The 18,137-nt window shown below is 43.4% G+C and overlaps 1 protein-coding gene across 2 annotated transcripts in view; it reads left to right on the top strand.

The window, feature by feature from the left end:
• Positions 1-18,137, top strand: part of LOC144599597 (glypican-5-like) — a 450,059-nt gene that overhangs the window by 147,183 nt on the left and 284,739 nt on the right. For both annotated transcript variants that reach the window (XM_078410665.1, XM_078410666.1), the window contains exon 4: positions 15,061-15,194. In XM_078410665.1, coding sequence (XP_078266791.1) covers positions 15,061-15,194 — 134 coding nt within the window. The remainder of the gene's footprint in view (positions 1-15,060; positions 15,195-18,137) is intronic.

Below are 18,137 nucleotides of genomic sequence, written 5' to 3'. Positions count from 1 at the left end.
AAATTAAAGTCATTGGCTTGATGCCAGTGGACAACATTTAGGGAGCTGTAACCATGTAGGAGACTTGGTAGTTGGGAACCTTGGGTATCCTGTTTGTTCATTCAGGGAGGACTCTGGAATTGATGGGGCAGAACGGAAGGCTCGACTGAAACCTGTGGAGACCCAAAACTATGGGGGCATGAAAGTTGCACAAAAAAAAGATATGGAGATGGTTAGCGAGATTGGGAACCAGAAGAAAGATTGGGTGGGGTATCCAGGCGAGAGATGGAAAACTGGAGCTGGGGTGAAAGACTGGAGTGACTAGGCTTGTATACACTGGAATTTAGAAGGATGAGAGGGGATCTTATCGAAACATATAAGATTATTAAGGGGTTGGACACGTTAGAGGCAGGAAACATGTTCCCAATGTTGGGGGAGTCCAGAACCAGGGGCCACAGTTTAAGAATAAGGGGTAGGCCATTTAGAACTGAGATGAGGAAAAACTTTTTCAGTCAGAGAGTTGTAAATCTGTGGAATTCTCTGTCTCAAAAGACAGTGGAGGCCAATTCTCTGAATGCATTCAAGAGAGAGCTAGATAGAGCTCTTAAGGATAGCGGAGACAGGGGGTATGGGGAGAAGGCAGGAACGGGGTACTGGTTGAGAATGATCAGCCATGATCACATTGAATGGAGGTGCTGGCTCGAAGGGCCGAATGGCCTACTCCTGCACCTATTGTCTATTGTCTATTGTGAATGGAGTAACTGAGAGTCAGAAATGGGGGGAGGTTGCAAGGTAGGAATTGCAGTTGGATGGGGTTGGGAAATTGGCAGAGACTGAAGGTGGAGAGTCTGGTGGAGTGGGCAATAATGGAAGGAAATTGACATCATTGGATGGTAAGAGGAGAGCTGGAGATGGTGAGAGCTCAAGCGAGAACAACATGGTTAGAGGGAAGTTGAAGTACAGGTTGTGGAGCTGAAGACAGAGGATTGAGAACTGGGGGAAGATAAAGCTGGAGGATTGGGACAGAGATAGAAACTATAGTTATTGGGGTGAAGGAAATGGGGATCATGAGAGATGGAGGAAATTGGAATAGAGGAGAGAAGGCCTTAGGGAAAATGAAAACTGGAGGGTCCAGGAGATAGAAACGGGGCCGCAGGGACGATTGGTTCAGGGTCAAAATCAGAGATGGACACTGGGAATCATGGCTTTGGGGGAGAGAGAAACTAGGGGAACAGCAAATGACTAGAGATGGGTGTCTCGTGTCAGTGACGGTGAAATAGGAAAGGAGTCCATGTGAAATGGTATGGATGAAGATGGACAAGGAACTGGGGTCAAGAGTTTGATGAAATGAGCTTTGGCATTTACTATTGATGAGCAACAGCAGTTAGGTAGCACAAGTTTCCTGGAGACAGTACACTAGCTACTTCCTTCGATCTAATTTCCTTCATCTACCAACCTTGGGTCTTCAACTTACCCCTCCCCGTGCTCTGTTCTCTATCCTTCATCTGGTTTCCCCTCTTCTGCTATGGAGGTCTTCTGATTCTGAAATTTGGCACAGAACAGTTGTTGGCACATGTTCACATGAGAAAAATTATTTAACTACGGCAGAGCCAAACTTTGTATAGCAAACACAGTAACATTTGTAGAGGTCATGTGGTTGGGCTGTCACCTGATCACATCCCCAGGAATGTTGCCATTCAGAGTTGGCATATCCTTTGATACACTTACCTAACAAGAATCTATTGATCTTGGTCTTGAAAGCCCTAATTGTCCTAACATTCCCAGTCCCTTGGGATGAATGGTGCAGATTTCCACTTCCCTATATCGGAACAAACATTTCCTGATTTCTCTCCTGATTCCCTCATTTTCAATATGTTTTTATTCACATTGTGGATGTGGATGCCAATGGCAAGGCCATCAATTACAACCATTTCCCATATCATTTTCAGCAGGTTTTGTCTGGCCTTCCTGCTTGAACTACAGCAGCCCTCCCCTCCCCACCCCCCCCCCATACCATGCACTCCTGCTGTACTTGAAAAATCAGCAAGATGCTGGAAATCTGACATTAAAAAAACAGTTATTGCCGGCAACAGACCTCAATCAGTAGGGGTGGGTGACAAATCATCCTCTACGACAAACTTCAACACTGGTGCCCCGCAAGAATGCATTCCCAACCCCCTTGGACTTAAACTATAGAGTTGCTGCCTTAAAGTGCCCGAGACCCGGGATTGATCCTGTTTACGGGCGCTGTCTGCCAGGAGTTTGTACGTTCTCCCTGTGACCAAATAGGTTTTCTCCGGGTGCTCCGGTTTTCTCCCACGCTCCAAAAACATACAGGTTTGAAGGTTAATTGGCTTTGATAAAATTGTAAATTGACCCACGTGTGTAAGATAGTGCTTATGCACGGGGTGTGATTGATGGTCGGCATGGACTCGGTGGGCCGAAGAGCCAGTTTCTATGCTGTATCTCAGTAAAGTAAAGTCTAAAGTAAACTGTAACAAGATCAGGAACTGCATGCTTCGGGCAGAACCCCTAGAGATATATATGCATGCAGGTTATTGGGAATTTCTTATTGATAACGACAAATTGGCAGATGATTGAGATTAAATGGTGATGATTTGAAGTAAATTGATTTGGAGGTAATTAGATGAATCAGTTCATTCTGTAGACAGGACGTGCTTGGAAAATGTTCCAATCTTTGATTAAATATTAATGCTGTAACTTTACGAGCAAAGCTTGGTTAGTGGAGTAGCATGTTTTGGAGCATTTATCAGTCCTCCAAAATCATTGGGCCTCAAGACCTTGTTGTACAGTACACAGTTATTTTCTGAGATAGTGAATTAATTTGGCTGGAGACTGGTAGAGACCAATAAATATATAGTGCTGGATTATCTAGTCTGGCTGAAGATGGTTCCAAGTAGTTTAGTGTTGTCTTTTGCACATGTTGAGAAGAAAGAGAGATTATCTAATTGAAATGGAGAAAATTCTTATGCTGCTTGGAATGATTGATGCAGGAATGATATTTCCTCTGGATTGGATATTGAGAATCAGGAACCAGAGTCTCAAAACAAGGGGTCCGCCATTCACAGTAGAAATGAGAAGAATTTTTTTTATCCAGAAGGAATCAAATCCTTGGAATTCTCCATCTGAGGGTTGTGGTTGCTCCCTCATTAGGTATATTCAAGGTAGCTTTTTGGTTAAAGAGCAAGTTTACGGTTTGTGCAGGAAAGTGACACTGAGATAGAAAATCAACTAAGTTCTTTTTGAATTGAGGAGCAGACGTGAAGGGCCAAATGACCTACTCTTGCTGTGTTCTAATGATAGATGCCGAGGGCCATTCCTGGCATTTTGATTCATGTTGCAAAGCCTTCCCCAAAAAGGCAATTGTCACCCGGCACTGAATCCGAACCCTGCCTAACTCAACCACAAACACCTCTATCTAAGCTACCTTCCATCCACTTATCTTGGGATCCTAACATCCACTCAAGACAATCTAACCCCCCCACCCACCTCCAACTGCCAATTATCATCCTCATACTTGCACTGCCTGTGACTGATTATCTGCAGCCCACCCTGATTCACTATCCTCGTCTCTCCCACCCATCCTCAGATAACTCTTTCCTCCAATTCTCTGCGTTCACACCTGGATCTGTCCCCGCCAATACCAACTTAACTGATTTCTTTTGCATGCTAATGTTTGAACGATTTGTAGGTTTGGCCTGCACCCTGAATCTGCCTATCAAGTGGGACCCAGTTGCCCTCGTGGCTCAGACTGGGACAGTCCATAAAGAAAATCTCAAGCAAGCAGGGTTGAGTTTCTCAAACAAGTCAGTTTATTTCGGCCTTATTTCAGTATATTACAAAGAGAACTGAAAAATCTGCAGTCCCAAAATTCTTACAGAATTTTATACAATTCATGTTGCTATAATTATACACAGATTCTACAGTTTCACGATAAATCTTCAAGATCCTGTTCTTATTTAGGGATTGTGACTGCTAGTTATTGATTTATATGGGACCAGTCTGACAGCAACTCCTCCATCCTGTAGACAACAACTCCTCCTTTGTGGGCCTGCTTTTCCGTTCTTGGGCGGCACGGTAGCGCAGCGGTAGAGTTGCTGCTTTACAGCGAATGCAGCGCCAGAGACTCAGGTTCGATCCTGACTACGGGTGCTGCACTGTAAGGAGTTTGTACGTTCTCCCCGTGACCTGCGTGGGTTTTCTCCGAGATCTTCGGTTTCCTCCCACACTCCAAAGATGTACAGGTATGTAGGTTAATTGGCTGGGTAAATGTAAAAATTGTCCCTAGTGGGTGTAGGATAGTGTTAATGTACGGGGATCGCTGGGCGGCACGGACTTGGAGGGCCGAAAAGGCCTGTTTCCGGCTGTATATATATGATATGATGATGATGATTATCATACCTTGCTAATCCTGTGAAAAGTCCTGCATTGCAATTCCCATACATAGATATCTTTGTTCAAACTAACTTGCAGTCTAAGCACTTTCTTACTCTAATTACTACACAGGCCTTTTCTAATGTGACCTTTAAATTACCTTTACTGAGAGCCTAATTTTCCTATAATCCTTTCCCAGTATGGTATTTAGGTTGGTCATATTACAAACATTCCTCATTTTCTTATGATTCTCGAGATTTCTTCTTCGCTACCAACCCGTGTAACTCACAAACATTTGTTCGTGCGTGACTGACAAGTCCACCTTCGTTGGTGTTGATTGAATTCCAGGCCGAACAGTTGTGTAACTCACCAAGAACAGGAAATTCTTTCTCAGAACAACGTAGTACTCTACAAGAAGCGTGAGCAAGACCATGCCTGATAAATTAGTTCACACAGGTTGCATTCCAGTTAACTTGAGGTAACGATGGCTATGGGCTCCGTGTGGTGTTTTCTCTTATACCACTCAAGATGTAGCAGGGATAAAGGAGACCAGGGTTGCCTGCTGTATTAAGAATTCCTTGGTCTGCCAAGGCTTACTGAATCTCCCGCTTGCAAACCATTTTAACTCCCCTTCCTAATCCCATATTTACGTTTCTGTCCTGGGGCTCCTCCATTGCCAGAGTGAGGCCAGGTGCAAACTGGAGGAACAGGATCTCGTAATGATACGAACATTGAATTCTCTAATTTTAGGTAACCTCTAACAACCTTTCCCCCCGCTTCCCTTCTTCCCCAACACCCACTTTTCTTCCCCCTCCTTCTCTTGTGCCCCACTTAGACGCACCTATTTCTCCCCTCCCCCGCCACCTACATTCTTTCCTCTGGCTTCACAATTTGCAACTCTTCAACTCTTCAATATGTTTTTTTTTAAATTTCTGGCCTTTGTCTAATCATCTCCCGATCAAAATGTCCCCTCGATTGTGTTCATCTATTACCTCCCACGCTTTGCCCTGCCCTTCATTTTTTCCAGCTTGCTCCACCCCCCCCCCCCCCACCCCTTTGCCCTACAATCAGTCTGAAGAAGTGTCCTGACCTGAAACATCACCTATCTATGTTCTCGGGAGATGCTGCCTGACTCGCCGAGTTACTCCAGCACTTTGTATCTTTTTTTGTAAACCAGCATCTGCGGGTCCTTGTTTCTACATATTAAATGCAACCTTGCTTTCCATGTAATTGTGCAAAGTTCAGCCAAGTAGTGTAGTTTAGTTTAGAAATATAGCGTGGAAACAGGCCCTTCGGCCCATCAAGTCTGTGCTGACCAGCGATGCCTGCACACGAACACTATCTACACGTACGAGGGACAATTTACAATTTTACCAAAGCCAATTAGCTTACAAACCTGCGTCTTTGGAGTGTGGGAGGAAACTGGAGCACCCGGAGAAAACCCACGCAGGTCACGGGGAGAACGTACAAATTCTGTACAGACAGCATCCGTAAACAGGATCAAACCCGTGTCTCTGGTGCTGTAAGGCAGCAACTCTTCTGCTGTGCCACCGTGCTGTAGATAATGATGAAAAATTAGGAAACACATTGAGGGCATTTAATTCCTTAATTGTGTAGAATGGAAATAGAAATCATGCACTGGAGCACCATCATTTCAGGTCTGCTGGATAATCTGAGTGTTTTGTTGAGTTTTGATTTCACAATCCCAAACCTCAGTTGCCTATTTTACCCTGGTCTGTTCTCATTTTGGAGGATGGTGGCCATTCAGCCTTGGAATGCCTCACTGTATGTTCTCAGCCGCGATTTGTGTTTTCCAGTAGGTTCTGCTGGATGTGAGATAGCAGGGACGGTCCATTCTCTAGGCCTAGAGTGGTTTCTATCGCAAGGTCTCCAATCCTTTACTTCTATTTCCCCAGATTCCCAAACCCAACAATTAATGAGACACAAGGAACTGTAGATTCACAAAAATTATAAGCCGAGTGGGTGATGTTCACAATATCAGCAAAGACCAGGAACTAAACTTGGCAGCTTCATGCTCAACATCTCATCGTCTATCTGCGCACATTCCAGCCTGTAGGACACCGTTGAATTCTCTAACTTTAGATAACTCACTCTTTCCTTCTATCTTGTATGAACATTGGCTTACCATAATTTTTAGCTTTCTTTAAGTTTATTTTGGCTTTAAAAAAAATCTTTATTGTTTTGGCCTTGTCCCCACCATTAGCAAGTCATAACATCAACCAAGAAGCTTAATTTGACTTATTTTGCCTCTTAGATCATCCAGTCTCAACTTCTGGGTGATATTCCATTTATCCCACCCATCCCTCTCCCCCCCCCCCCTCTCCCCACACATCTTTACTGCTCCCTAAATTACATATTTCTAGCTTTCCCAATTGTTATGAAGGGTCCCAGACCACTAACTGTTTCTCTTCCCACCAATGCTGTTTGACTTGTTGAGTGTTCCATATATTTTCTGTTTTTATTTCAGATTTCTAACGTCTGCAGTATTTTTTTTAAATTTCCCTCTCAATCTCCGTCTCGGATCCGATCCACGAGTGGTATATGCCTCACACTCTCTTCTCCCTTGGACAAAATTAATTTAACAAATCAAACCATTGAAGCAAGACTGTCCCAGACTGTGCTGCAGCCATTGCAAAATACCAATTGTTCCACAGCTGGTTCAACTTTAGTTTTAATTTAAAAGAACTTTCAGCATAATCCCATGAGCTGTCAGTTGAGGAAAACAAAAAAAATAATCTGTTTTCCACGAAGATACGATCACACTCGTTCCAACTGCACTAATATTATTTCAGAAGTGTGAGCAAAATCTTAAGGTTAACACTTGGTCACCCAAGGCAGCTGCTCAGTTGCTCCAATTAGCTTCAGAAATCCTTGACCTAATAGACGTGGAAAATCAATTAATCATTCTCACCGTTCACCAGCATAACTGGAATGCATGCAGAGCGAAATGGGTGAGGACTGTGTTAGCATTTGACGGGCAATGCCCTTCATCAATCTAAAAACCAGACTTCACTTTCTGTTCTGGTCTGTATGCAAAGAATCTGAGAGCTCAGAAGAGCCCGGTCTTGAGGAGTCAGCACATTCCTGCAACAAGACGGAAGTTAATGGAAGCGGCTCTTCAGCACTACGCACCACAGGTTTTTCCCTGCTGCCAATATTTGAAGTTCAGAGTTGGTTGTGGGGCATTTGTATTTGGCACAGTGGTGCAGCTAGTCGAGCCGCTGCCTCACAGCTCCAATGATCCAGGTTCAATCCTGAGCTCTGGTGCTGTCTGTGTGGAGTTTGTACATTCTTCCTGCAACCATGTGGGTTTCTCCCGGGTGCCCTGGCTTCCTCCAACATCTTAAAGACGTGGACTTGAGTGGGTTCTTTGGTCACTGTCACTTTTCCCTAGCTTGTAAGTGAGTGCTAGAATCTTTAGTGGAGGTAGTGGGGAGGAGGGGGCAGTGAGCTGATTGGGAACGTGAAAACAATATAAATGGGACTTGTGCAAATGGGTGGTTGAAGTATGGTGTCCACTCAATGGGTCAAAAGGCCTGTTTCTGTGCTGTGTGACTCCATGATTTTAACAAATGTCTTTCTTCTGATACATGGCAATTAAACCTCCTTTTCGTCCATCTTTTGTTCCCTTCTGATCAAATCACTTTGCAAAGGTACATCGGTGATTAGATTGTGCATTAATGTCTCCATTAGGTTTGCAATAATCTATTCCCCTGTATTTTAAATAAAATCAACAAAAGTTGGAAATACTCATCGTGAGGCTGTATCTGGAAAGATAAACAAAATTAACATTAACAATTCAGTTCAATGATCTTTCTGTTTTCTCCATCAGTTATAGACTTGAGTGGGACTTGTACCCTTGACCGCCTGTTTCCTCCCCACTCACCTCAATCCTAGCATGGTTTGGCCCTGGATATGCCTCTCATTATATGGTATCTTCCATTTGAGCAGTTTTGAGTTCCAAACAATAATAATAATAATACATTTATTTTATATAGCGCTTTTCAAGATACTCAAAGATGCTTTACAAAGCAAACAAGACATAAAGACAAACAAACAACTAAAGATTTGTCCTGACGGAGAAGCGGCGAACAAACAGCGCCAGCGTCCTCTCATGTCGGGGTCCGGCAGTAAACAATAAAGAACACAAGACACACAATTACAATTTAACACAAAAACAACCATCACAGTGATTGCTCCAGGCACACCCTCACTGTGATGGAAGGCAAAGAAAAGTCTTATCTCCTCCTCATTCTTCTCCCGCGGTCAGGCAGTCAAACTGCTGCCTCGAGGCGATCGAGGCTCCCAACTTTTGAAGCCCCCGCCGGGCGATGGAAAGTCCCAGGCCGAGCCGAGCAGGCCGATAAAGGTCCTAAGCCCCCACCGGGCGATGGAAAGTGCCGCGGCCGAGCCACACAGGGCGATGAAGGTCCTGCGAGCGGGTCGATCGATCCTCGCGCTTCGGGGCGATCGAAGCTGCTACGGCTGGAGCTCCCGAAAGCCGGTCGCCAGCCAGGGACCTGCGAGCTCCCGATGTTGCGGTCTGCAGGGCCTACGGCCGAAGCCTCCGAGATGGTAAGACCAGGCCCTGCGACCGGAGTCTTCAAGGTCGATCCCAGCTGGAGGCCGCCGACTCCACAGTGTTAGGCCGTAGCGCGAACGGAGATACGACACGATAAAGGTCGCATCTCCGTTGAGGAAGAGATTAGAAAAACAGGTTTCCCCCACCCCCCCACCACTCCCCACATATACAGAGCTAAAAATAAATCAAAACATACATTTAAACGATAACAATAGACAAAGACAAAAAAAGACAGAGAGACTGCCGGTGAGCCGCAGCTGTAGGGCGCAGCCACGCCCTTATGAATGAATTGAGGTTGAATAAGATGTGAAAATTGTAACCATCTCATGCCGACCCCATTTAACCTTTGACTGATGGGATGGGTCATTTAAATATGATTACGGTGCTCTGAGCCTAGCATTCACTCTACCTTGCTGGTTTGACCCTTTCTAACTGGCAACCCCAGTTCTCTGGGACGACCAGTTCAAATGCAATGGTCTTCTAGAGCAGTGGGCTAAGAGAGGAAAGGGTACTTCACCTGCCCCACCGTCATGGTCCCCTTTGACATGGTCAGCCCCAACTCCTATAGAAGCCAGCACCCACCCCACCATCAAGCCTACTCAGTTAATGATTTCCACTATCGCCTCCCTTTTCCATCCTCATCACTAGAATTGGAACCCCTGGGGTAGAAATCCCTGAAGCCAGAGATTGAGCTGCTCTCCTGCTATTCCACAAGGCAACAGCAAGTTCCTTATGGGCACTGTAGCTGTAAGGAACTTCTGGAAGAACCCCTCCCCTTCAGGAGGTAAACCTGTTGTTTTGACCAGGGTTCACATTGGAAACATTGCAAGCAGCGATGACAACTGCATAACGTGGGAAACAAACAGCCTCGATTGAAATTCCACTCTTCCCACTTTTGTTGAGGAAAATCCATCTTAGACAATAATAGGACAGTTTGTTTACCCCTCATGTTGTATGGCACTGTTTCTGCATTGCAAATATGCCTCCACAATGCGTGGAATGTCATTAATTGCTTGGCATAGCCTTTAGTATGTGACCATTAATTAAATATTATTTCAATCTCAGAAAATGAATGAAGGGTTTTACATTGTTGAGTTTAATATTGGATTTGCAGAGTGGAGCTGTGTGGTCTTGGCTGGCAAAAACAAAAGGCATTAAGATGAGACCTGGTTAAGATCATTGATAGTTGTCTTTGTATTTGTCTTGGGCTGAACAAGAAAAGATTGTGAGAACATTCTTCAAGGTTGGAGTAGCCTCCTTAAATCAAATTGCTGAGCAAATACAGGAAGGATAAATGAAACTGCTTTCAAAAATGTGAAATTTTGGACACCAGCTCTCTAAACCAAGCGCAGGCTCGGTTTCGCTGAACACATGCGCTCGGTCCACATTGACCAAACTGATCTCCCGGTGGCCGAGCACTTCAACTCCCCCTCCCATTCCCAGTCTGACCTTTCTGTCATGGGCCTCCTCCAGTGCCATAGTGAGGCCCACCGGAAATTGGAGGAACAGCACCTCATATTTCGCCTGGGCAGTTTGCAGCCCAGTGGTATGAACATCGACTTCTCCAACTTTAGATAGCTCCTCTGTCCCTCCCTTCCCCTCCTCCTTCCAAGATCTCCCTCTATCTTCCTGTCTCCACCTATATCCTTCCTTTGTCCCGCCCCCTGACATCAATCTGAAGAAGGGTCTCGACCCGAAACGTCACCCATTCCTTCTCTCCTGAGATGTTGCCTGACCTGCTGAGTTACTCCAGCATTTTGTGAAATAAATACCTTCGATTTGTACCAGCATCTGCAGTTATTTTCTTATATTATTCTGCTCCTACATACTTGGTTGATTGATTGATACCGCATTTTCACGTGTACTTGGTACAGTGAGATGCTTTGTTTGCATACAGCAGACGTATGCAAGAGTCGTTGACAAATAAAGGGTGCCGACAAAGTTACCAAAGTATTCAAATATAGTCCCTGTGCTGATGTTGTCATGACATGACCACCTATCCCCACCCTCACCAAACCTCGATCAAGATAAGGTCTTTTACAGCAGTGAGTTGAGGGGAAAGGATGCCTCACCCCCTTTCACTCTTACACTAATAATCGGCCACCATGTCTGTCTCTGCAGCACTTCTCCAGAAGATAGAAAAGATAGATCAGATGATTCTCGACTATTGGTTACAATTGGAAAATAACGATACTCAAGGCTAATATATTTGTATGATCCTTGACTTTTCTCCTTTTGGATCGCAACAATGTCCTGAAGATTAGTTATTAATTCCTGAAGTTCCTGGGAAATGGTGGTGAGTTAACAACCTCACTGACAGGACTTTAGATCTTTTGGATTCTTTGTGCATGGGTGCAGTTGGTTGTGTTCAAATTCTCTCAAAGCCAGGGACGGGGAACAGTTCTCTACTGTACATGGGTTTGGATATCATTCAGAAGCCACTGCTTTGTGTATCATTTCAGACTGTGTTTGCATGAATCTGGCCACCATGGTTTATGCTGCAGCCTTGCCAATTGTGTGAACATTCCTCCTTCATGGGACAGTCAATTTGCATTCACCATAAACCAATATGCATCAAGTTAACTTTAGTCTCCCTGTGTGAAAGTCATCGGAGTTTGAGAACTGCTTGAACAAATGTAATCCTGTAATATTCACATGCCCGTGCCATATGATATGCAGTCATGCCTCAGTGGGCAATTCTACAGAGTCGTTGCCTCACAGTTCCAGCCACCCTGGATCAACCCTGATCCTTGGTGTGCTCCGTGTGGAGTTTGTGTGTTCTCCCTGTGATCGCATGGGTTTCCTCAGGGTGCTCCGATTTCCCCCCACTTCCCAATTACATGCAGATCGTAGGGATAATTGGCCTGCATAAAGTTCTCCCTGTGTATAAGTGAGTGGTCGAATCTGGGGGGCAGTTATGAATGAGGGAAGAATGGGTTACATGGAAACTTAGTGGGAGTATTGGGATGCTCCGTGAACTGGTGTATACTCAATGGGTTGAAATCACCACCTTCTATGTTATAAGGAAATATGGAAAATTAATACATAAAATAACAAGACAGCAAAACAAAAATCAGATAATGTGTGCCAAGCTGCAAGTCATCTCATTCCCAATCTCATGTCCTGTTGATCCATGGTTGATATTTTGATGCTGGTACATCTGCTTTTGCAGAGGAGTTTTGAGATGTACCGTGTAAAAGGCCTGATGTTTTATGTATGTGGAGATCTTCTTAAGATGTGTTGTCAATCAGCAGCAAGTATTTGGCCATTACAACATAAGGTGTAAAGCAAGCTGCAGGAGGAACTCAGCAGGCTGAGCAGCACCTGTTAATGCTTCTGCTTAAGCTCATACTATGCAGGGTCTCAACCTGAAAAGTTGACAATTCCTTCCCCACCGCAGATGCTGCTTGACCCACTGAGTTCTTCCAGCAGCTTGTTTTTTGCTCCAGATTCAATGTCCACCGTTTCTTGTGTCCCCAACATGGGGTTGTTTATTTTCTCTCCGAATTGCCAACTGCGGCTTATTCCCTGGTAATATCGCAATCCACACCCCACTCTTGGAAACATGAAGTCAGTATTTAGGCGACTACTACCTGTTTCCAAAATTCAGAACGCAAGACGTCATGCATTATTTGAACAGAACAAACACATAACCCTGTCTTCTTTCATCCATCCACCTGCAGAAACATGTTGAATTTGGCATCTCACCTCATCCAAATGATCAGTTTTCATGCATGTCCTTATTACAGTTGGCAGGTTTTGCCATCAGCTATGTAGTCAGAACCAAACTCTATTCTCACAGAATGTCCATGTGTTTCCACTGGAGTAGCTGGGGCTAGAAATCAGTTGCTTCCTGACCCGCTGAATAATTTCCAGGATTTTTAGTTTCTCTCCAGGAAATCTTTTGTGTTGTTCTGCTAATAAACTATATGTAGAGACATTGAACTAATTTTAGCTATCCTGAAATCAGCTGACTTGAGCACAGACCATTGAATAAGCCTGCACCACTCCAGTCTGTAAGGTGTGTCAATTTGTTCACCTGCTGGATCATTGGGAATTCAGCTCCTCTCCTGTCATGCAAATCTTGCCCAATAAACAAGATTTTCAGATTAGATTGTAACTGGTTAAGAAGTAAATATTTTACTGTATTTTACTATATTTTACTAATTTTGGATACCGACCCAATCCCAATAAATATCTAATAAATGGTCATTTGATTTCATATTTTCATGTGAGTTTGGCAGATTGACCTTGGATGTTGCAACTATTTGGCCAGGGAACTGTAGACTTGACAGCGATGTCGTCTCTTTAATTGTTCTGACATTTTATTTTGGCAATCTCTGCAAAAGGAACAGATCCATGCCTGGAATGATAGGCTGATTTAATTGCTTTGTGTGATGTTTTTGGGCAAGTTTAGCTCTGGGAACAGTCGGCTGCGAGGATGTTATGTTCACTATCTGGGGGAACTCGCTGTCTGGGAGAATTAACGGCTTCCACATGCCGCAGACCTCCAACAACAGCACGGAGAGGCACCTGGTGCATCATTTGGGAAACCAATTTCACTCTGAACCATTTTGTCTTCCAATGCCAGAAGCAATGCCAACGATTTTGTGATGTGGAGTAACCGAGCAAAGAGGCCAATGTTTAACCTCCTCCACCCTTTCAAAAAATCAACTAAATCCTTTGGAGCCCTTTGGAGATGATGTGCTAGAATGTGCTGTCACTTCTAGAAATGTGTCCCCATCTTTCTTGGAATGCATTGTTTAAATCACTTCAATTGTCCCATCATAGCACTAAAGCAACATTAAAGTCAACCATTCTAAATGCTTGTAGGAAAATAACTGCAGATGCTGATACAAATTGAAGGTATCATAAAATGCTGGAGTAACTCAGCAGGTCAGGCAGCATCTAGGAGAGAGGGCATCTGCAGTTATTTTCCTACACCTTCGTTTTGTACCAGCATCTGCAGTTATTTTCCTACAGCATCCCCTCTCTCCTAAATGCTGCCTGACCTGCTAAGTTACTCCAGCATTTTGTGATACATTCTAAGTGACTGATAAAAGTACTTCCTTTCTTAATCCCTCGTGTCCTAGTTTTCCATCCCTCATCCCCTCGATGTGTGGAACTGTTCCTGCCTGCGTTCACTGTTACATTTCCAGTGTTAACCAGAGAATTACTTCCTACAACCTCACATGTACACTGGCGGCACTGAACTCCAGCTCATCAGAAAATTTTGTTCATCTGTCCACTTTGAATTGTCAGACTATTTGTCTAACATCCAGTGTTAGGAAGCAAAACTTTCTTCCAACTTAACAGGTAGAACATGAGACCTTAAAAAAGTAGGAGTAGACGATTTGCCATTGAACTAGATCAAGACTGATCTATCTCCAACATCCAGCCTTAATTCTTCGAATATCTAGAAATTTATTGATTTCTGTTTCAAATGTAATCAATTATTGAGCCTTTAGGATAGAGAATTTCACAATTAGCCAAGCCTCCCAATCCTCATTTTAATCTCAATGCACTCCTCCCACATACTTTGAGATTGTGGCCCCTAGTTTGGAATGCCTCGGCAGGGGAGAACATCTTCTCTGAATCCAACATATTGGACCCTCTTAAAAAATGTTCACATCACCTCTCATTCTTCTGAACTCTGGAGAATAGAGGCCTAATTGACCTCTTTGGATTCTGTACAATCACTCGATTAGCACTGAAAAACATTTATTTTTAAATGAGAATGTAGAAGAGTCAGGAAGAAGTTAAGAGCGCACACCAGTGGATAACTAAATGCTTTAGACGAGGGATTTATCTAAGGTGAAATTAGATGTTCTGTTAACCTATTAATTTTGCCATTTTATATCAGTGAATTATTTCATCGGTGAAGCAGCACTTAGATTTTTAGCATCCAGAATGAAATAATATTTGGAAAATGTCCACATTGAGAACTAAAATGATGTAATTATGTGTGGTTTAAATGAACCTGCAGTTCTGCTACTGTTCCACATCATGTTACACACGTATTGAGGTTTGGTCTTTATTTACAAAAAGATAATTTAATTCTCATGTATATCTTTGTGTTGCAGGTGAGTAAGGTTTGTGGCCAGCCCCAGGAGCGACCAATAGCTACAGAAATAGTAAGCACAGTACGGACACCAGCCACGGCCAGCTTCAAACCCCAGGATGTCAGTCCATTCGCCAACCTAACCCAGAAAAGAAGGTACGGACAGATGGATGTTGGTATTGCCTAGTTAAAATTAAAGTTCTTCTGTATCCTTTTGGCATATTCCATCATGGACGCATTAATAGCCAATGATCGTTCATCCAGTTGGGTAGTGTGGTTATAGATTGGGGTCTGCTAACCAATCTGAGTTGTCTTGGTAACATTTAATGCCTTATCCAAAAACATGATTAAAATCACACTGTAGAAATCATGGTTTCAGCCAGAGCCCATTATACAGTAGTATCCTGGTGCAATCGTATCTTATTTTTCTTTGACCTATTTTTTTTTTAAAAGGGTAATACATAGCAATCTATTTTGCATAGCACTGTGCTGTGATGAAATGAATTCTGTCCATGTGAAGGTTGGTGCTTCCAGCTGAAGTTGCAGTATGGAGCTCATAATTGCTTTACTGTTCACGGGCTGGGAGAGGAATAGGTGGCTATGCCTGCACTGAAATCTTTCCCTGTACCTCTCCCTGTAAAGTTGCCTGTTCGTCGACATTGAGTAGGCACTAGGCAAGACTTGATACTAACACCCCATGGCCATCGAGGCTGCCAATGCTCATTGTCACAAGATTGCAGATGAAAAGAAGCCATGGAACCTTTTCTTGCTATGTGTCTGTACTATATATCGGAAGGGCAGCCTGGAAAACTGGAGGGAACATCGAAGAGGGCTCACCTCTTCATGCAGCAGTGGTGGAGCGCATCAGGCAGCATTTGTTCAATCGTTGTACCATTTCATTCCCCACTAGACATTCCCCCATTTCTGACTTTAAGGTACATTCGTCTTTGGTGATCTTTCTCATTTCCTTATAGATGTTTTTATTGTCTGCTTTCACTTTCCTCATAACTTTACTCTCACTCTCTAATTTTGTATTCTCGTTTCACCTTTGCCGAATTCTAAACTGCTCCTAATTCTCAGGCTTGTTACTTTGACAACTTTTATATGACTGCTCTGTGGACAAAATACTATTCTTAGCCTCTTTTGTTAGCTGTGGTTACTTTTCCCTTTTTGTGTTTTTTCATTGGAACTGTTGCAATTCATGCCTTTCAGTGAAACCCCTCAATCTATCACAGCTCGTTCATTGCTCATGCCTCTGTAGTTTTCTTTATTCAGCTTTAAGACGTTCATTTCAGATTGCACTACTTCACTTTCCATCTTAACAAAGAATTATATCAAACCATGTTGCTCTTCCCTAAAGGGTCCTGCACAAAGTTATTATTAACTAACCCCCTTCTCATTGCATGGCACTCAACCTCAGATGAACTGTGTTCCCAGTAAGCTCCTCCAAATATTTGTTTAAAAAAACCCCACCATAGGCTTACACCAGGAATTTATCCTCCACAATATTATTGTTAATTTAATTTACCTGTCCTAATGTAGATCAATACAATTCAATACAATATATCTTTATTGTCATTGTACAGGGGTACAACGAGATTGGGAATGCGCCTCCCATACGATACAATAAATTAATTAGCTAGTCAGTATTAATTTAAACAACCCAATGAAACAAATTGGAACAGTTTTAAAACAGAATAAAGTGCAAGTAGATCTGTGCCGGTTCACTGTGCGATGTGACCATCCGGCTCAGCAGGACCGGTTCATAGAAGCTATGGCCCTGAGGATGAAGCTGTTCCTGAGTCTGGAGGTGCGGGCGTAGAAGGCCTTGTATCGTCTGCCTGATGGTAGAAGTTCGAACAGATTGTTGCAGGGGTGTGAAGAGTCTTTGTGGATGCTGGTGACTTTTCTGAGGCATCGTGTGTTGTAGATGCCCTCCAAGGCTGGTAGCTGTGTTCCGATGGTCCTCTGAGCTCTATGGACTACCCGCTGAAGAGCTTTCCTCTCTGCCTCCATGCAGCAAATATCCATAATGACTGTAGGACCCTAGTTACATGTTCCTCTATTCCTCTATTCCTCTAATTTCCTGTTTAATCTCACCCCTGACATTGCCAACACTGCCAATAAGGAGGTCCATAAACAACTCTCACCAATGTTTGAAAATCTAAAGAGCTGAAGATGCTGGAGATCGCCAATAAAAACAGACCAGGCAGCATCTATGGAGAGGGAAATAGTCAACTTTTCAGGTCAACGACCCTTCATCCTTGTTGTTTGCCTCTTGTTACCCAGCAGGCCTGAGAACGTATTTCTCAACTTCTCTCTGAAGGCAGAATGAAAGTTTTTGTTAAATTGTGCCACAATATAATGTATCATAACACAGTCAATGCATTCATTCTGCAAATGTTAGCTATTGCCTCTCCATTATCATGTCTTTAATGAAGCTCCCCAATCATCACAGCCACTTGGTCGTTTTATGATCAGCCATGTTCATATTGAATGGCGGTGCAGGCTCGAAGGGCCGAATGGCCTACTCCTGCACCTATTTTCTATGTTTCTATGTTGCTATGTTTACTGTTCAGATTTAGGACTCTCCCTTATTCAGAAGAGCTGGAACCATTATCCCCTCTCATTACTGCTTTGATTTCATCTCTCACTAATAATCCACTCCACCGTTTTTCCCCCTACCTCCAAAATATGGAATATATTTGGATATTTAGCTCCCATCCTTGGTCACCCTGCAGTTGTATTTCTGCAATTATACTATATCCACTTACATTTATTTACTACATGTAGGAAGGAACTGCAGATGCTGGTTTAAATTGAAGATAGACACAAAATGCTGGAATAACTCTGCTGGACATGTAGCGTCACTGGAGAGAAGGAATGGGTGACCCATAACGTCACCCATTCCTTCTTTCCAGAGATGCTATCTGTCCTGTTGAGTTACTCCAGCATTTTGTGCCTATTTTACATTTATTTACTGCTAGTTCATCATAGAGTTCAGACACAGCACTTATTTTAAACCATTTTTAGCATCACTGAGTGTTTTGTACTATGTGCCTTTGTGTTGTCCGTCATATGAATCACATTTCCTTGTGA

Source organism: Rhinoraja longicauda, chromosome 13 (genome assembly GCF_053455715.1).
Source record: "Rhinoraja longicauda isolate Sanriku21f chromosome 13, sRhiLon1.1, whole genome shotgun sequence".
In the NCBI taxonomy this organism is placed as follows: domain Eukaryota; kingdom Metazoa; phylum Chordata; class Chondrichthyes; order Rajiformes; family Arhynchobatidae; genus Rhinoraja; species Rhinoraja longicauda.
Note: the sequence above shows the minus strand (reverse complement) of the source record. Positions and strands in the feature narration are given on the sequence as shown.